Source organism: Hypanus sabinus, chromosome 5 (assembly GCF_030144855.1).
Source record: "Hypanus sabinus isolate sHypSab1 chromosome 5, sHypSab1.hap1, whole genome shotgun sequence".
In the NCBI taxonomy this organism is placed as follows: Eukaryota; Metazoa; Chordata; class Chondrichthyes; order Myliobatiformes; family Dasyatidae; genus Hypanus; species Hypanus sabinus.
The window spans coordinates 56131786-56153606 of record NC_082710.1 but is presented as its reverse complement, the minus strand read 5'-3'; the positions used below and the strand labels follow the sequence as shown (position 1 = coordinate 56153606).

Here is a 21821-nt window from a genome sequence, read left to right as displayed (position 1 = left end):
AGATACCTTATTATTCAATGTGAAATTTTCTCAACCAGGTTCAATTTGGTCAATGTGTATGGGACAAATGATGACAATCCAGCTTTTTTCAGACATCTGTTTTTATCACTAGCTGCTCCGCCGGGCTACCTTATTATAGGTGGTGATTTTAATTGTGCACTGCAACCTGAACTAGACAGATCCAAGGGGAAAGATACCTCTCGCAATCAAACAAGAAAAGAATTATTGCAATGTGTGAAAGACTTTAGTTGATGTGTGGAGAAGGAAGTACCCAGATAAATTTGTGTTTTCTTGCTATTCTAGCACTTGCCAGAACTTTTCCAGAATTGATTATTACTTAGTTTCAGCTACCTTAAAATCTACAATTTCTAGCTGCTGGTATGACAGCATATTAATTTCGGATCATGCTCCAGTTTCATTTACTTGAAACCAGCCTAACGCATTACATTACTCCCCAAGGTGGTGGCTCAAAATATTTGGCTTAAGGATCCAGAATTTATAAAGTTTATTGGAGAACAGATAGACTACTATTTTGGAATTAATACGGACCAGACATCTGTGGCTATAAGATGGGAAGCCTTCAAAGCTTTTCTAAGAGGTCAGATGATTAGCTTCACCAGCTTTAAGCAGAAATCTTTTAGATTTGAAATAGAACAGCTCGAGAGAAGAATAAAAGAGACTGAATCTGAAAATTTTCAAAATCCCTCTCAGCAGCTATTTGCAGAACTTAACAAACTGAGAGCTAGATATAATGTATTGTCCATTGATAAGGTAACAGAAAGTTTGATGAGATTGAAGTGATCCTATTATGAGCAGGCTGAAAAGGCTAGTAAACTCTTGGCCTGACATATCATACAGATACAAACAGAAAGGACAATAAACTCCCTACAATCAGATGAGGGGGTGACAACTGCTGACCCAAAAGAAATAAATAATATCTTTTTGAGATTTTACCAAAATTTGTATACATTAGAATATTCGGATTGAACTCCACAAATATAAAAGGATTTTCTGGATTTGCTAGAATTTACACCCCTGGATGAAATGTCCTTGACTTTGCTGGAGTATAACTGAGAGGATAAAAAATTGTCTGAAGCCATAACTAATATGAAGGGAGGGAAAAGTCCTGGGCCTGATGGCATTCCGATTGAAATATATAAGATCTTTAAAACTAAACTAATACCACCTCTGCTTGATATGTATCAGGAGTCATTTGATACTGGATCCCTTCCCCCCTCTTTTAATATGGCAGTAATTACACTACCACTAAAACCTGGAAAATCACCGTCCCTATGTGGATCTTATAGACCAATTTCACTTCTGAATAATGATCTCAAATTTCTTTGTAAGGTATTAGCTAGGAGGCTGGAGCCACTCTTGCCAAAGATGGTCCACCCTGACCAAAATGGTTTTGTTAAGGGAAGACAGGGCTTCCACAACATCCGAAGAGTGCTTAATATACTCTACGAAAAGTTTGGAAGCTTTGATAGTGCTATTCTGTCACTGGATGCCAAGAAAGCTTTTGACAGAGTGGAATTATCAATATTTGTTTAAAGTTTTAGAAAGTTTCAGTATAGGGGGGAAATTTTTACGATGGATACAGCTTCTTTATTCTAACCCACAGGCTGAAATTTTAACTAATGGACTTTTTTTGGCACCTTTCAAACTTCAAAGGGGAACAAGACAGGGCTGTCCCCTATCTCCCCTCCTGCTTATCCTGGCCATTGAGCTATGGCAATTCGAAAAGAGGCTACCATAGCAGGAATAACTATAGAAGATATAGAACATCTCATAGCCCTGTACGTGAATGACGTAATTTTGTTTTGTTCTAACTTGAAACAAACATTACCTGCCTTAACTGACCTGATAAGTACTTTTGGTACTTTTGCAGGCTATAAAATAAACAACAATAAATCTGTAATATTAGTCATGGATAAAGATGGGAGACTCAGTCCCTCATTTCCAACTCCATTCATGGTGTCAGTACAGGGTTTTACATATTTGGGTGTTAAAATCACTCCTACTATTGATGAAATTATCCCAACTAATTATAATCCTCTCACAGACTCAGTTATTCAAATTATAAACAGATGGTCGAAATTGCCTATATCTCTGATTGGACGCATAAACATTCTAAAAATATCAATTCTACCGAAGTTCCTGTACCTTTTTCAATCTATCCCACTTTCTGCTCCATCATCTTTCTTTTACTTATTAAAGAAAGTTTTTTCTAACTTTATCTGGAATAATAGACGTTCAAGATTCAGGCTTTCCCTATTATATCTGCCGTATGATAGAGGCAGCCTACAGCTACCAAATCTTATATGGTATTTCTGGGCGGCCCAAATTAGAGCAGGAATGTTCTACTTTGTTAAGGATCACTCCCCTACTTGGGTCTCAATGGAATCCCAGTCAATCAATATCCCTCTAGATCTTTAAATGTATTCAGCAGATAAGAAAAAAACTGATTAAACAAACTAAAAATCCTTTTTTAAAAAATACAATGATGATTTGGCATGATGCTGTTGCATATTTGGGAGAGAGATCACAGTTATCCCAGCTTACCCCCATCTTTGGTAATGATGGCTTTAGGCCCGGCAGAGCAGACCCTGGTTTTAAAACTTGGTCGACCCGAGGCATAGTAAAGGTGTCTGATCTTTATAAGGGCGATACATTTATGTCATTTGAAGAACTCAAGGCCACATATGGAATTCCAACAAAACACTTTTTTAAATACCTTCAGGTGTGAAGCTTTATTATGTCCAGGAAAGGCAACAATTTGAAATTCCCTCCTTTATCTTCCCTTGAAGACATCACTCTGAAGCTAGGGGACAAGTTTCTGTACTATACAATTTATTTGCCAGCAAATGCAAAGAGTCATCGAATAACATACTTCAAGCATGGAGAATTGATTTGAATGAGAATCTATCTCAAAAAGAATGGTCAGAAGCTTGTTCCTTAGCTCAAACCCAGTCAGTGACACTCACTCTAAATTATTACGATATAAATGGATAACCAGACAGTATATTACTCCAGTCAGATTGCATCATTTTAACCCCAACATTCTAGACACTTGCATTAAATGTAACCATCAAAAGGGATCTCTGTCTCATTGTATGTGGGAGTGCCCCCGGATAATCTGTTTCTGGAAGACGGTGCTGGATTTGATTAGTCAGATTATTGGTAAAAAGATACCCCTCAATCCTAAATTATGTATTCTGAATATTTATCCAAATGACTTTGTAACCTCCAAAAATGTAAGGTCTCTGCTTAACATTTGTGTTTTGGAAGCTAAACGCCTATTCCTGGAAGAAACCAACAACCAGTGGCTTCTCACAATGGTTGAAAGGAATGACTTATTCTCTTGCTCTGGAAAAGATAAGCTACTTTACAAAAAACAAACTTTACAAATTTCGAGAACGATGGAACATTTTCTACAAGTTCCTGGAGAATAATGTTCAAGATGGTGAAAGTAATGAGCTGAACTGACTGCTTTTTATTTCACGGTGGGATGGTTGCGTCTTTTTTTTGATATTTTTTTTCTTTTGTTTTACTATTTTTTTTCTTTTCTTCAACTTTGTTATATTTTCAACTTATGAATGATATATATTGTGGTTTTCTTCTTTTTATTCTGTAAAAACAACAAAGAGATGTTTAAAAAAAAGATAACAATTATGATCAATATACTGGCTTTTTCTGATTTACCACAGTGCTCGCTTTGGCACTTCTGATCATTTCTGAAGCATTGTCTGGGATAAACTTCCCATTGGAGGACTGATCTTATTCATGGCATTCAAATGCATCATTATCTTCAGCTTTATTTCAACATTGTATTTTAATTGTTAATAGTTGCAGTGAGTTACTATTAACACAAGGAGCTTCAAAGATTAACGTTACCCTAAGACAAATTGCCATGAAACAATCTACTTCACTTAACACTCGAAGATATATGAATGAATAACATTTCTGTGACATCTTTTTTTTATGATCTCAAGTTGTTCAAGAGCGCTCTACACCCAACGACACACATCTGTAGTAGCAGAGCTAACAGGACTTGATGTCTCAATCCCTATGATAAGTCGGCACTCTCGATGCTGGCAGTGGGCTTGGAGTGGTGACAAGGAGGGTAGATACCTCATTGGGGTCATCAGGTTGGCACCCTCCTTCTTTGACATTTTGCTGATAAGCCCACGGCATCTCCACAGGCTCAACGGTGCTACCTGGTGTCCCAGATACACCCCCTCAGTTCCATACCCTCCTGTCTTCATCTTACAGCCCAGCTGTTGTCTTTTAATCCAAATCAAATTACTGCTTTCTTCTGCTGCATTTGACAAGGACTTGATTGCTTGTTGGAGTGAATAACGCCCCCCCCCACCCCCATCTTCTTCAATAGACTGGTCGTAGATGTAGCCACGAATCCCCTGTGTCCCACTTCTACAGGGAAAATCTTGGTCTTCCAGCTGTTATGGGAAGCTTCAGTTGCCAGATCAGAGTACTTGGTCTTTTTCCTCTCATAAGCTTCTTCAACACCACCTTCCCATGGTACTGTCAATTCCACAACATATGCCAGCTTGGCTGTTGTGGACCACAGGACCATGTCTGGCTGGAGTGTCGTAGCCGCAATGTCTGGGGGAAACACAAGCTTTTTCTCCAAGTCCATGTCCATTTTCCAATCCTGAGCATCCTGCAGAATGCTTGCCTCTTTTGATGTTATATGGTGCTCTGGAGGTTGGCCTGCTGGTACAAATCGTGTGATGTGAACATTTCTTGCCAATGTTTGTGGTGATTTGCCTCTGTTCCAAGATTGATGCCAGCTGTCTGAGGATTTGGTTATGCCACCAAGTACACTACCCCTGGATGAGTCTTGTGGTGATTCCTGTTAAAACGTGCCTTAGTGATCCAGATGTTCAACAAAGAGAGCAAGCAGGGTCTTCCCCTCACCACTGGTTCAGGTTCTGGGGTGTGGGTAGGAGGCCATAAGTGGCTCTGATGACAAAACTTAGCCGAGATCCCTCCATCTCCCAGATGTCAGGCCATCTGAGTTTCCTCTTTTCCAGGCTTTCCCAGTTAGTCCATTGGCCCTGCTTAGCCATTGAGACGGCCCTGGCATGTCACTCAGCCTGCTCCTGTCTCCTCACCTCCTCCACCACGAGCCATCTCTTCTGCACTGATGTTGCCTTGTGCCATCGAGGAGCCTTTGGGACGAGCCCAAGCCCGGCTGTCCTAAGTTGGACTTGGCCAACCACATCCCTGAAGCGAAGAGCAGACCTAGCACTCTGAACGGCTTCAAATAGGGTCTACTTCCTCCCCGTTGCCACACGAGGGGGCTGCTATTTGAATAACAGTATCTTCAGATTCATCGAGGGTCATGACCAACCTTTCTTTGGTGCATTTGAATTCTTCCACAAGACTTGCAATTGGTAATTCTAATTTGCTGTTCCCATACAGTCCAACTGGACTTAAGCATCATGGAAGTCCAAGCCACTGTTTCACGTGTGTTGATCACTCTTTCGAGCTTTTTCACCTTGTTGCTGGGGATTTCATACGCTGTTAAAGGTCACATGAGTCTTGGAAGTATACCGAACTGAAAGCACCACAGCTTGAGTTTTCCTGGCAGCCAGGTCTTATTGATGGGAGCTATGTACGTGATGGTATCCTTTTTGAGTTGTTTAAACTGCTCGGTGTCCTTGAACTTAGCATCATACCATCGACCCAAGCTCTTCACCGGCATTTCTGATACAGTTGGGACAGATGTTCCATCAATATGAAATCTTTGATCCGTGACTTGACCTTTGACAACGGAGATGCTTCTGCACTTGCTGGGCTTGATCTTCATCCTCACCTATGTGATATTTTGATGAAGCATTTCCAGAAGTCTTTTGGTTCAGGGGACAGTTGTCATCAGTATTATTCTTTGGTCCATACCGGCTCATATCAGTGGTAACCATTGACAACTGTAGCCATTTTCCTCCCGCAACCCATTTTGAGGCTCTGATAATGATCTCCATTGCCATAGTGAAGGCCAATGGGGAGAAGGTGCACCCCGCCATGATGCCTACTTCCAGTGGTTGCCAAGCTGTAGTGAAGTGTAATGTTGTGAGACAAACTTTCAGATCCTGGAAGTAGTGTTTTACCAGATTTATTATTGTTGCAGGCACCTGAGAGAAGTCAAAAGCAGTACACAGTAGGGAATGAAGAACTGATCCATCTGTGTTGGCCATGTTGAGGAACAAGACATGCAGATCCTTTCCTTCTTTCTTAGCCATCTGGATTTGATGCCATATGACGCTGGTATGTTGAAGACATCCCATGAAGTCTGCTATGCCAGCCTTTTGGATTGACGTATCAATGGAATGGTTTCATTTCAAATGCGTTGTAAGTCTTTGTGCCAGCATGCTGAAAAGGATCTTACCTTCTATATTCAGAAGGTTTATTTGGTGAAACTGTTTGATGGTGGACAAATTATTTTCTTTGGGGATCAGAGTTCCCCCTGCTCTTGTCCAGGCTTTGGGGATCACTTGCTTTTCCCACGCAACCCTCATGTCTCTCCAGAGAAATTTCAAAACATCCGGGGCGTTCTTGTAGACACAATACTGAACACCATTAGGGCCTGGCGCTGATGCCGATCTTGCCTTCTTCACTGCCTCTTTCACCTCATTCAGCTTGGGAGGGCTGATGTTAAAAGGCAGTCACTCAACAATGAATGGTACAGCCAGTAATTCACAACTTCAAGCCATTCATTCAATAGTTGAATGGGATATTTTACTCTTGTGAGAATGGACAGCGAAGTCTTCTGTTTAATACCTGACCTATTACTCAAATCATGGTGAAACATGAGCCCAGTATCTACTGAAATAAAGCTGGCAGTCAAATGAGCTAAACTAGAATAACATTCCTAAACTGGAATTTAACACATCATTTTAGATTAGTCATCAGTGAATAATTTTCTAGTTGCCATAAAGTTTACTTTATAAATTCTGAAACAAAGCATCTCTTTAACTGCTCTGAAGTTCAAAGTCCTATTTGTCATTGAACTCCTTTGATAGCTTCCATTTCTCATTCACAAGACAGACTTTATTTTCTTTAAAACAAAGAAATTTATTCATCTGAATACTAGAAATAAGGATTTATAAAATGTATGGAATCCGCAGTATTGCTGTGAAATAATGATGTAGATCTAACTTGTATCAGGCACGTCCTGGACCCATCATATAAATTGCAAAAGAAGTATGACAGCACCTCTACTTCCTCTGGAGATGTGGAGATTCAACATGTCATTAAAACCTTTGACAAACTTCTAAGGATGTTGAATAAATGTCGGCCAGACTGTGTAACAGTTTCCTCCCTCAAGCCATTAGACTCCTCAATTCCCAGAGTCTAGTCTGAAACCAACTATATATATATATATATATATATATATATATATATATATATATATATATATATAGTCTAGTCTGAAACCAACTATGCAATTATGCAATTTTTGATCATTTCTTTCTCAATTCCTGCTAAAACATTTATTATTAAACCATTTATAATTATAATAAACCATTTATTATTATATTGTCATTTGCCCTTTACTGTGCCTATTGTCTTGTTTATTAATTATTGTACTGTCTTACACAGTTTTCTGCACTTTATGTAGTCCCATGTAGGTCTGAAGTCTAATGTAGTTTTGTGTTGTTTCACATAGTTTAGTGTAGTTTTGTATTGTTTCATGTAATACAGTGGTCCTGGAGGAACGTTGTTTTGTTTTTACTGTGTACTGTACCAGCAGTTATGGTTGAAATGTCAATAAAAAGCAACTTGACTTGATAAATCTTTCTCAAGCTTCAAGCTGGGTACTAGTATCAATTATCACCAATGCTTCAATAGCAAACTCTGCCATCTTCATCAGGGATGATGCCTGGGCATGTCTAGTCCAGTGGTATTTGGTCTTCATCTAATCAGGTTTCTGCTCTCCTACCTTGCTTACAATTGAATTCCAGTTTGTACTTAGACCAAGACCTTCGTCCTTGATAAAATACTTTTCCTCCAGCTTTATTTCAATGGTTTCCTTTAGCCAGCAGTCTCAAATGCCACTGGTGCAGCACAGTAGATTTATGCCATTGAAGTCAATCCTCTGGCCATTGCGAATGCAATGTTCTGCTACCACTGATTCCTCCAGGTAACCAAAATGAATACACCTCCTGTGCTCCTTGATGCAGGATCCACTGTGTGTCCCATCTGGCTGATATACACTACTCCGCATTCACTAGGACTACTGTAAACGCCAGCCAGCCTGAGTCTCAGGTCATCTTTGACCCTCAGGAGCTGAGATTTGAGCTTCCTTATGGGTTTGTGAATGGTATTAATCCAGTCTATCTTCAGGATCCTAGCGATCCTTCCAGAAATTATGGAAATACGGGGGTGGGGGGGGGGCGCAGGAAGGTCACGATGGTTTCCTTCTCGTTGTTAGGTTCCCTGGTTTTTCCATTGGCCCCTTTAAGGACTCAATTGACTTCCTTCAAAGGGGTGAAGGAAAAACCAGGAATGAGGAGGAACCCACCGCTACCACCTATCTTGCTGTAGAAATGCAACATCCATCATCAGAGATCCACACTCTTTTCTCACTACTGCCATCAGGAAGAAGGTACCAAAGCCTCAGAACTCACACCACCAGGTTCAACAACAGTTACTACCCCTCAACCATCAGGTTCTTGAACCAAAGGAGATAACTACACTCATTCTACTTCTGGAGTTCCCACAATCAATGGTCTCACTTTAAGAACTCTTTATCTTGTTATTTATTTCTATTTATTTATATCTGCATTTGCATAGTTTGTTCTCCATTGATACTGTTTACAGTTACTGTTCTATTGATTTGTTAAGTATGCCCACAGAAAAAATAATCTCAGGGTAGAAATGTTGTGACTCTGTTAATAAATTTTACTTTCAACTTTGAACAAAGATCAGCATACAAAATTGCTTTGTATATATTTGGCTCTTCCTGTGTTTGCATTGAGCTCACAGCACAACAAGAGGAACTTTGACCTAGCAAATCAATGACAGGATGGGAACTTCACCAGCGATGGCAGAATTTAATGTCCATGCTTAATTGCCCCAAACCAAGGAGACAATTTAAGGGTCAACCTCATTGGTTACATGTAAACTAATTGAGGTAAAGGCAGCAGATTTTCTTCCCCTGTAAGACAGTGGTGACCCAGTGAGTTTTTAAAACATAATAATGGTTTTATGTTGACCATTACTGACTTTAATATCTTTTTCAGATTTCAGTTTTACATAATATCAGTTCTCCAGCTGCCTTCATGGGATTTGAATCCACAATCCCAGGCACCTGTTTTAATAAAACCATTGTGTTTCTATGTTACTCTGGTCACAAATTAGTACATAAGTATTTCCAAACTTAATACCAGGCAATCTCAGCAGACAAGTTTTGTAGGTGCAAATTATAAGTTAAATGTTAGAGCTGAATTTTTTTTCTTTGCCTTGTATTTATTAGGGACACATTGAGTCTCCATCATTTGTTTTTTGCTTCCAATAATTCTAAATATTTCCTTCAGGCAGAAGAGACTATAAACTGGGAGTGCCATTACATCAAATTACCTGAATAGTTACCCCATTCGGGATATTGTCTTTTTGTTGCAAGTTCAAGTTTGACATACTTAAAGAAATAAATAGGGGGTATTTTATCATCTGCTCAGCCAAGCAGAGGAAGGCACATTTCTGCATTCTTGTTGCAGGGTGAATGGTATATTTATGAGGAACAGATTAGATGAGAAATCTTGGGGTATTATGTTTCACAAATAGCATGGGCACTCATTAAAAAACAGTTAAAGCAAATTCCATTGGCATTTATGTTGATTTGCTTCCTGGAATAGAACTGTCAAAGATATGAAGCCATTGTGCTCCTAATTCTTTTGAAGGCTTTCTAGTGTGTTTTATAACATCCCTTTAGGTGGATTTTCCATATCTTATTGTGGTGAACTACATATACCTGTCTGGACACGCCTCCCTGCTGACTGCTCCTGTGGCTCCTCCCACAGATCCCTGTATAAAGGCGATGGGAGGCACTGCTCCCCCCTCAGTCTCCAGGATGTTGTGTGGTGGGCTCTTGCTGCTGACTGCTCTCTTCCAGCTAATAAAAGCCTATATCGACTCATGTCTCCGAGAGTTATTGATGGTGCATCAAGAATAAAAGTAACTTCTGAAACATCTTTTCATCTATGGATATTTTACAACTCTTCTTTGTACTTTCCTCCTGAGTTCCAATTGGTATAAATGTGCAGCTCTAGCCTACAAATCCATGCCAACTGTTAACTACTCATTTCCACTAATCTACACTAATCCATTTATTATTCTTCCCACTTTCTCCTCAGCTCTTTCAAGATTCTCCCACTCATCTCGGCCTTAGGTACAATTTACTGCCGCCTGTTTAATTTACCATTGCCCATGTCTTTGGGATGTGAAGAGAAACCAGAGCACTGAGGTGAAATCAACACACTCACAGGAGAACAAACTGACAGCACTAGAGGTCAGGACTGAACCTAGTTCTCTGGCGCTGTGGCTTTATCAGTTGCACCACTGAGCAACTCCCAAGGAGCATGCAAATTATTGGGGACATAACCACCATTCCCCACCACCCACCAAAAACCCCTGCCCAGTGATCATCTAGAATATTATTTTTGATATGCAATTAAATTCGCCTTGAGAATGTTCAGGATGTGAGACCATGCCCCTTTAAAGTGGTCAAATAAAAATTCCTTGCATACTCCTACTGCATTTGAAATTACCTTCACTTCTAACAACTTCTGATGAAGTTATATTTAAATCTTCAATTTTCTTGAGAAGAGAATGACTTCAGCTTTTGACAATGGTTGCTTTCATTTTTTTTGGTGTGCTTTTGGCACAAAAGTCAACACAAAAAAAATTACAGCCTGATTCTTTTATTTCCAAAAAATGCCTGCCTTAAAATAGCTTTCTACAAGAGATTTATTTGCATGTTTTAATATCCCTCTTCTAATCATTTAGGGAAATTTATAAAACAAATTCCTCCATTTTCATGAAGAATATTAGCTGGTTTTCTGCAAAAAATAGGATAATCATATTGTTTTTAATGTTTATAGTCACATTGAGTCATGGGTAAGGGATAAACCAATGGCAGCTCATTAAATTGGTTTTATATGATATATAATGAGTGGAGACATCTCCCCAGGCTTATTTACCTCATTTCAACATAGATTTTCAAAGACAATGCCTCAATATTCACGACAACACTTAGTTAAAAATGTACTGAATGGCATCATTACACCTGCATTATTCCAAGATCAGCTAAATGAAATAGTGATAAAAGGTCTTGGCCCTAAACATTGGGTGCTTATTCATTTCCATAGATGCTGCCTGACCTGCCGAGTCCCTCCAGCATTTTGTGTGTGTTGCTCAGCCAAAGGTCTCATGGCTGGTCTTGACCGAGCACATTTTTAGTGTTTTCGTTAAACACTAAAGTGTTCAGTGGCTGCAAGGTAACACAGTAGTCGCTTTACAGTATCAGCGACCCAGGTTCAATTCCCAACACTGTCTGTAAGGAGTTTGTACGTTCTCCCCATGACCGCATGGGCTTCCTTTGAGTACTCCAGTTTCCTCCCACAGTAAGTTGATTGGTCACTGTAAATTGTCCTATAAATAGGCTATTGTTATATTGGGGGTTGCTGAACAGTGCAGCTCGAAGGCCCAGAATGAACTACTGTGTGCTGTATCTCAATGAATAAATAAATGTACTGCCATTATTTACCAGATACATAACTGCATTTGCCATTTGGTTTTACATTCCATCACGGGAGATGTCGACATGGATGATTTAAAACATTCATTTATTGCATTAATTGATAGAAATGAAGAGAATTAGTTTTACGGCAGATAGACTAAAACCAGACCCGTACAGCAGCATGTTTTCCAATGGAAATTTCTGAATTTTTGTGAGTTAAATTATCTAAGCATAATCCATCTACTCCCACAATCTACTCTCTGTCTTAACATTTTGCCAACATCAAATGTATAAAACAATTCAAGTATATAAGAATTTACCTTAGGATCAGTTACTCAACTGTGCTGTCTACTGCCCAATTTTATTTACCGATCAGAAATGCAATTGGCTGATGCTGGTGACATGAGAGACTGCAGACACTGGAATCCTGAGCAATAAGCGATCTGCTAGATGAACTCGTGCCAGCAACGACCAGTTTTGTTCCTCTTTCTTAATGCGTATGGGAAAAAACAGAGTGCCACTCCATCCGTAGCTAGTTACTAAGAAACAATGCAAAGGAATATAATGGCCGAAGTATGGGTTGCTTGCGCAAAATACCGTATCTTAGTAGCAACAGTAACTGTGTTGTTCATTTAGGATTTTGATGCCAAATAGCTAAGTAATTGGAAATCCAAATTTAACAGGCAAACAGTCTGCTGGAAGAATTCAGCACCGGTGTGAAGAAGGAATTGGGGAAGTTTGGGGTTAAAATATTGTAGCTGTCATGTGTCAAAATCCTGTATTAGTGGTTTTGACTCAAAACAGCAAGTCAATTGCAGCTAAAACTTTATGCGAAACAAAGAGAGGGGTGATAGTTACTACAGTTTTATGCATTCATTTCCAGAATGTCTTTGGTAAATGGGGATGGAATAAATGTTGCAAAAATAACAACGGTGTTCAAGAAAATGGAAGTAAAAAAATACAGATGCTGAAAATCTGAAATAAAAATAAAATGTTGGAAGCAGTCAGAGAGTACTTTGGGAGAACTGAAATGCTGAATTTGATCTCACTGCAGTCAGTTTGCCCCACTGACAATCCCTCGCCACTCCCACTCCCGTACCTTGACACCCACACTCCATCGTCCTCCCTGGCTATGCTGTGCTTTGTAACCAAACAGTTCTCGGTAACATTGTGGCCTTGCTATCAAGGCCATTCTGCAAAGTAAATGTGCAACTGGGCTGCAGATTGCATAAACTTGTAATCCACGCATGGACACCCACGATTACTTGTCATAGCTTATGCTGTTGGAAGGCCTTTTTGTTTCAGATCTCTGATATTTTACATTTAGACATGACATTTAAATGGAATTTGAAAATAAAATGAATAAGTTTTAAAATGATTCAAAGCAATTATTTCTTTAACACACAATGAAGAAATGCAAATTAATTAAAACACTGATATTAATTAACATAGAAAAAATTAAATAAAAACATGCATTCACTCGTCTTCTTAACGACACCCAGATGTAAGGTGCACAATGTGGCTGACTTAGAGCTGAGTAACCAGATACGAAGTGCATCCGGGCCTGGAGCTCAGTGCTATTCAGGAACGACACGGGATTAGATGGTGAAACCAGGGACAGGTCAGATTTCAAAAGGGCGATAGGTGCAATTCTGGCATTTTCACCAGCTAACTGTCAGTACATCCCATCCTGTTTCGCCCTGCACAATGGCTGCCAAACATGTTGAAACACTTATATTCAATTATTTACTTATAATTAATCATTTTTAATGATTTGGCTAATGGCACTAATTTGCCTAACAGCACAGAGACTAATAATACTAATTGTATTTCATTTTTGCTGAGATGAACTATAAGCCACATCCATCTGAACAAACATGAAATTCATGATCATAGATAATCTTGAGTGCTGATTTCAAAAGGGAATTTCATCATAGTATATTAACATCAGAATGTTACTCAGTGATGATACCATTTAACTTTGGTACTAAATTTCTATGCAAAGAAGACTGAGAGCGGAGTCGGACTGGGATTAGTGCAACCTCATAAATCTACTTCTGTCAGGTCTAACAGACTTGACAGGCTATTTGGAAGACATAATGCATTGATGCAGACACCAGTTGTAGATATACAATGATAACCAACACTTAACAGTCAGAAGACACACAGCAAAGGTTATCATCAGACAAAGGGAAAATGTTATCAAATGAAGATGGATAGTTAGCAAGTAAAAAGGAATAGAGTGGATAGCCAGAGCCTCTTCCCCAGAGTACCACTGCTCAATACAAGAAGTAAGGAGTGGGAAGTTCAAGGGGGATATTAGAGGAAGTTTTTTTACTCAGAGTGGTTGGTGCATGGAATGCACTGCCTGAGTCAGAGGTGGAGGCAGATACACTAGTGAAATTTAAAAGACTACTAGACAGGTATATGGAGGAATTTAAGGTGGGGGGTTTATATGGGAGGCAGGGTTTAAGGGTCGGCACAACATTGTGGGCTGAAGAGCTTGTACTGTGCTGTACTACTCTATGTAAAAAGGTGATGACTGGATATTTCGGGAGAATGTTGTTGGTTTTGCAGGAATCCTTCCAATTCAATTTTATAGAATCACATTGTAAGAAAATTTCTGTTGCACGTAACTTATAGCATAATTCAGAAAATTTAGAAAAAAGAGTAGTAATGTTTATGTGTATAAAGATTTTTAAATATTATTTTATATAGAAATTATCATTTGATTATCATTCAATAAATAATGAAAACCTACAATGTTTACCCAGATCTAGTAGGGAATTATTTACTCTGTCAGGTAATATATACTTCAGTTATTAAATATATTATTTGCCCATTTCCTTAGATAGAGGGGATAGAGGAGGGAAATTGTCTCTAGGGAACAAGTTGAAAATATTTTAAAGTCAGTTATGTGTTAGTCTCTCTCTCTCTTTCTCTGCCTCTGTCTTTCTCTTTGCAGAGACACTGAACAATGATAGTGTTTCTTTCTCCAGAAGGCTTAAAGTAGATATTCTAAAAACATAAAGAAGGGCATCTCACACATCTTTGTTTATTCACCCAAAACTCCATTCATCTCTTACAATGATATTTTAAATTTTTTTCAAAGATTTTCTGTCATCTTGTTTGCAAATTTGTTTCATATATCTGAGAGCATTCCATTTCAAGTCACTTCTGAATACCTCCTGGGAGTTAAGTACAGAGTACCTCAGATCAACCTGAAAAAAGGTTGCTTGCTCACCTTCTGAAAATAATATTTTTTTCAGAAATTGATAACCCAATGAATTGACTGGACAGAAAAAAAAATCAAAAAAAAATTAAAAAAAACACCATTTCAAATGCTAGGCCTATTTATGACTTACATTTACTGGCTGGAGCTGGATATTTAAATCCAGTGATATATATTTAAATCAAAACAAATCTATTGTTATACGAGTTTGTAAAGGATTGGGATAATGAGATAATAGAATCCCGCAGGATTTGTCAAACCAATCAACTTCAGCATGTAAGATCAATCAGCTGTGCTGGAAGGTGCTAACATAATCACATAGATATGGTATTAATAAGATCTAGAGTATGACCACATTTTATACAGGACTCAATATTGCAGTATTGCTGATATTAATCCATTTTATCTCCTCCCTTACAAAGAAATAACCATTGTACAAAAACAAAATATTCAGTTTACACATGCAATGCTTACCTAACACTACAGCGAGAATTGTGCTCATGAGCAACCAGTTCTTCCTCAAAGCAGCTTTAAAATCACATCCTTTTTTGGATTTCTTCCCCATGTTTGTTGATGATTAGAATTCAAAGGAACAAATTTAAAAATACACACATGCACACACTCACACTCAAAGACAGAGTGCTGAATTCAGTGTGAAATCCTGCTGTCTTTACTCCTCTGCACTGTATTCCGTCACTGCAGACACAGTTGTAACTAAGCACCACCCCCTTTGAATGCAGGCAGAGGAACCTAACAATGGCTACCTCTGAACATAAAACCACATTTTAAAAGACCCTCTCCATCGTATAATCGTAGATTCTGCAATTCCCATCAAGAGATGATGAAATCAATCCTACGAGTTTCTCTCATAGAATCCCTAGAGTATTTTACACATAAATGGTCAAATAAAAATCCTTTATTTGGGTATAAAATGGGCCTTCAGAAAAGGAGTAAGTTTTTTTTTGCCTAAATGCTTATTTATTTCAAAATACAGGCAATCTATAGGTTCTGGCAGAAGCATTTCCAGACTACTAACATTAGATTTAACAATGAGAAAGAACAACATTAATCACAAGGTCACTTAAGTACATCAGCAGTGTACGTTATGTTTACATGAAAATAAATGAATCTTTCTCCAAGTTAATGTATATTTTTAAATCCACATTTGTTTAAAAACTATATTGTTCTATCCTTCTATCCATGAGAAAATAATCTTCATTATATCCAATAGTCTTGAATTGCATGTGTGGGTAGACATATCAATGTATATCCAATGTGTATGTGTAGAATGTATATCCAATATTTAAAAAAACTTTCATACAAAACTAATGTTAATAAAAAGTTTACTTGCCATTATCTATCAGATACTTTGAACCAGGGATCAACCATTTTTAAAGTGCTCCCTAACAAAGCAATCCAATATTGAGATGCATTTTAACAGCAGTAAAACTAAAAGTGTCTCAAACACTGCATTTGCTCCATTTTGTGTCTTAAGACTTAAGCTTGCTTGCTCTAATTGAGAACACGTAAATAGTTGTAAGACTGGGTGTGAGATCATCGGCCAAAACCTGCTGAAAGAACTAACACTATCAAACTGGCACACACACACATGTGTTACCAATCACCAGGGCCTGCTGACTAATTTAAACTTCTCTATTAATGCCTTCACACTAACAAACTGTTGGCTAGTTATACACGTTTGCCAGATCTCATACAAGTTTATCATTGTCAGTTAATGATATTAATGAAAAGCTGAAAGCAATAGATGCAGCAAAGACTCTGGGTCCGGACAAGACTCCATCTAAAGTACTGAAGATCTATCCTCCAGAACTAGCTGCACCTCCAACCAAGTGCTTCCAATGCAGATACAATTTGTGCATCAACTGGGCAATGGAGAAAATTGCCTAGATGTGTCCTGTTCTAAAAAGCAGGACAAATTAGATTAGATTAGATTCAACTTTATTGTCATTGTGCCAAGTACAGATACAAAGCCAGATGAAATGCAGTTAGCAGCTAACCAGAAATGCAAAGAATAGTGTTATTTACAAAATAACTGCGAATAAGAAGTAAGTGCTACAGCACACAAATATAAAAGTACTGAGACAGTACAAATGGGTGCAATACTGCTTAACGCTGTGATGTGAGGTTCAGCAGGGTCACAGCCTCAGGGAAGAAGCTCTTCCTGTGCCTGCTGGTGTGGGAGCGGAGGCTCCTGTAGCACCTATCAGATGGGAGGAGAGTAAAATGTCCATGGCTAGGGTGAGATGCATCCTTAATAATGCTTTTCACCCTGCCCAGGCAGCATTTATGGTAGATATCCTCAATAGTGGGCAATCGGGTGCCAATAATCCGCTGGGCAGTTTTCACCACCCGCTGGAGTGCTTTGCGGTCTGATATGGGACAATTGCCATACCACACTGAGATACGGTTGTTAAGTGTGCTCTCAGTGGTACAGCGGTAAAAGTCTGTCAGTGTCCTGGGACAGAGGTGAGCTTTCTTGATGCTCCGCAGGAAATAAAGGCACTGTTGCACCTTTTTGATTAGGATGGAGGAATTCAGGGAGTTCAAATGTAATCCAGCTATCACTGCACAATAAACAAAGTAATGGAAGTTGTAATTTGCAGTGTCATAAGGTGACACCTACTCACCAATAATCTATTTACTTTCTCTCCTTGCCCACCCCTACATTCTTATTCTGGTTTCTGCTCTCTTCCTTTCCAGTCCTGATGAAGGGTCTCGACCCAAAACATTGACTGCTCATTCCCCTCCATAGATGCTGCCTTGCTTGCTGTGTTCCTCCAGCGTTTTGTTTGCACTGAGTTATTCACTGGTGCCTAGTTTTGGTTTCACCAGGACCACTTATCTCCAGACCGCATCTCAGCCTTGGTCCGAATTTGAACCCAAGGGAGGACTCCCAGAGCTGAAGAGAAAGTGGCACCAAGGCATTCTTAATACAGGGCCTCAGCCTGCAAGATCATCAGTTCTTCTCCCCTCACAAATTTTGCTTGTCCCCTGAGTTCCTCCAGTGCTTCGTTTTTTGGTCCAGATTCCAATATCTGCAGTCTCTTGTATCAGCGTTTCAACAAATGTATTATCTAGGCATTCTGGTAAAACTGATGTGGTTGAAGTCATAAAGCACTTGTGGTTGGTGAAGTTCCATCATCCCAGACCCCAGACATCGTTGCAGAGGTTCCTTGGTTCAGTACTCTAGGCCAGCCACCTTCTGCTGTTTCATCAATGGCTTTCATTTCTTTCTAAGGTCAGAAGTGTGGATTTGATGATGTTTTGATAGATCTGACGATGATCACACAAAGTTCAACTCCTCAGCAAATAAAGCAGCCCATGCCTGCTTGCAGCAAGATTTGGACGGTATATAGACACGGACTTGGAGGTGGCAGACAAAATTTGTCCCACGTACAGAACATCTCCAACAACAAAGACTAACTACTCACCTGCGATATTCAACAGCATCACCATTACTGGAAACTCACGATCATAAACCTGGGGGGTCACCATTCATCAGAAACTCAAGTGGTCACATAAATGCCTTGGCTATGAGAACTGCTCAGAGACTTAAACAAGCATCCTGTAGCTCATGACTTGCCGCTTAACACCCCAAAACCTTCCCAAATTAAGCAAATGAGGGAATATTCACTGACTGCTAGGATGGATGCTTCAGCCACAAGCCTCAAAAAGGTCAACACCATTCAGAACAAAGTAGTCCGATTGATTGGTATCCTGCCATTCCCTTCACCAGCTACACAGAGTGGCTGCTGTGTTTGTCACAGAGTCACAGAAAGCTACAGCATAGAAACAGTAATCAAGGAAATGTCCTGCAATTATTCATCCAGGCTACTCTAACAAGACTTCACAAAATAATGTTCACTACCGCCAAGTACAAAGACAGCAAGTGCAAGGGAATGCTGTCAATTCCTAGCTCCTCTCTTTATTGCACGCCATCTGGATTTGGAAATTCGTTGCTGGTTCTTAGTCATGGAACTCACCGTGGAACTCACCGTGGGAGTACGTTCACAAGAATGACTGCAATGGTTGAAGAATACTTTCTCGAGGACAATTAGAGCTCATTGTTAAATGCTGATCTTGGCAGCAATACCCAGAACCTGAAAAAAGAATACTTCAAAAAATGTTCATTGCTAATCAAAACGTCTACATTTCAATTTCATTCTTGCATTTTCGTGGGCCCTCCCCCTGTTATGGAAGTTCAACTTATGGATAGCCCATGTGTATGAAAACAAAACATTTAGGAGACTGGTTGGATGAACTGGAATGGGTTTGCAGTCACCTTCTGCCTCAAAGAATAGAACATTTTCATATGCTTTATCTCTCAGACTTCATAGCCTCCCATCCACCCATGAGCTGCAAAAAAGTGGGGGCTGGGTTAAGACAATGAGAGTCACTTGCTCACTGAGTCAGTGAGGCTGACTGGCAGTTGTTCTTCCCTCGCCTGCACTTTCTCCTATCGCAGCTGCTTCTCAATCCTCTCCCAGATAGTTTGTTTTTCTCATTTCTGACTTATGAACAGTTAGATTACAAACAGTTCTCAGGAACAGAACTTGTCATAAACTGCCAGATTCTTGCTATAAATATTTATAAAAAATCAAATGTAATATCTTGCTTTTACTTGTGTGTCTCTTACTTAATACATTCTCCTTTCCATGCATCATTGCTCAATCGATCTCAGCATTCCATTTCCAGTGTGCCATGTAATAACGATAGAAAATCTCCATTATATTTTTTGTTCTTTACGGAACCCGATTGAGAAAATTGACAGATCTTACTGACAGTGAGAGCAGATTGGGAAACATGGCAGAAGATTTACGTTCCCTATGAAAATATATGTCAATATGTATATGTCGATAATAATCTAATTATTATCTTCCACAGATGAATACTGCACAATTGGAAAGCTTACTAAATCAAAACAGTACATTTTTTGGTTCCAGTTCTAATTTGACATGACTGAGATTAAGCACTTGCCACAACGGAATTCCGTGCTTTTCCAGCTTGGGATAGTGAGCTCCTATCTCTTAATCTTCATTGCTGGATGATCATCAAAATATAAATTGGTTTCTATTGTCCTTGTTTCACATTGTATTGATCTACAACTGACTATGAGCTGACCTGGAGCATGAAGAGCAAGTTTTTATGCTCTCTGGTAGACGGATATGTCAGGTTCTTACACCATAGCTGATGGCTTAACTTTGAGCATGGCCAAGGGGCAAATACACTCCTTTGCTTCCCAAAAAAGGAAGCAATACCCACAAGTAATAGATATCCAAATATCTGTTTAATTTTGTCTTATGTAATGTTAACAACAATTTTGCAATTTTTATACCATATAACCAAGACAACACTTGGCATTTAGTATCAAAAATGATTTTCTGACACAGCTGTGTTTGGGTAATTTTTATATCCAACCTCGGACATAAAAAAACTCTTTGTTGTTTGTGAGTTTTTTTTATGGTTATCTTTTACTTCTCACCCCTTTGTTGTTTGCCATCTTAGAATGAACTGGATGTTTAATCAAATAATTCTTTCAGCAAATTGGGAGATGATGAAAATATCTTTCATTAGAGCAGCCATTTGTTAATTCCTACACTGCAAAGTTTAATAAACTCAGAAAGTATGCAGAGCACAATCTGAGACATTTAATACTGCCAGCAAGTGCATCCTAATTTGACTAGCAGTTCGAAGAATGTCTTTGTCTTGTTGTATTAGTGAAAGTACCTGCCCTAAATATAGGCAGAAAATCTTAAAATCGTTAGGATTAAGGAGGTGTTCTGTGTAAAAAAAACGTATGCTGCCAGTAAGAACCTCTCATTTGAAAAGATTTAATACTCTGAAGCAAATATCAGAACAATGACTGTGAAAGTAAAGGCTTCTTAATGGCATGATGTAATGCTAGGGCTGTCTTAATCAATGAGCATGTACCATATTTTACAATATGCTCATAATCACAACAAAAAATATTGTAACATGTTACCTGACAAAAATGAAATTGATGGAAATACTCTTCTTAAAACTTGCCTCTGATGAAAGGCCAGAAGGTAAGATAAGATTAGCTATACATTGAAAGAAACAATGAAATGACTTGTTTGCATCATCTTGTATTTACAATGTGCTGGGGGAGCCCACGCCTCTGACACCAACATAACATGAATCACGAACCACAAATCACAAACCCTAATCATACACTTTTGAAATGTGGGAGGATACCTGAGCACCCGGAGGAAACCCATGTGGTTCCAGGGAGAACATACAAGACAGCAGAGGGAATTAAGTCCCCAATCGGTGACGGCTGGCACTGTAAAGCGATTGCACTGACCGTGCTGCCCAGAAAACCAGAACCAGAAAGATTTTCTCTGCTTCTCTCTACAGTAGTGCTGTCTGAACTTTCTTTGCAACACACACAAAATGCTGGAGGAACTCAGCAGATCAGGCAGCATCTATGGAAAAAAGTACAGTCTATGTTTTGAGCTGAGATCCTTCAGCAGGTTCTGAAGGGTACTGTTGAAGGGTCTCAGCCTGAATCGTCATCTGTACTCTTTTCCATAGATGCTGCCCGTCCTGCTGATTTCTCCAGCATTTTGTGTATGTTGCTTGTATTTCCAGCACCTGCAGACTTACTCTTATTTGTTCTGGTTTCTTTATCAGCTTGCACTTACCTCAGCCAAGCCTAACAGTAAGTTCCCCAGTACTAGCACCATTTTAACTCCATCAGTTCTTACAAGATGGACAGCTTGGCTGCTTCTGGTCTGCAAATGAACATACCATCTTTCCCCATTTCAGAGTAAACCATATTAA

At 39.1% G+C, this 21821-nt stretch overlaps 1 protein-coding gene across 5 annotated transcripts in view; it reads right to left on the bottom strand.

Moving 5' to 3' along the window:
* Positions 1 to 21821, bottom strand: part of slc1a1 (solute carrier family 1 member 1) — a 125248-nt gene that overhangs the window by 96710 nt on the left and 6717 nt on the right. The window contains exon 1 of one of the 5 annotated variants that reach the window (XM_059969977.1): positions 15471 to 15707. The exons of 3 other annotated variants lie outside the window; for them this stretch is intronic. In XM_059969977.1, coding sequence (XP_059825960.1) covers positions 15471 to 15561 — 91 coding nt within the window. In that variant the 5' untranslated portion in view covers positions 15562 to 15707. Of the gene's footprint in view, positions 1 to 15470; positions 15708 to 21821 lie in introns of those variants that run through there. One more of the 5 variants, XM_059969979.1, reaches the window with a different exon arrangement.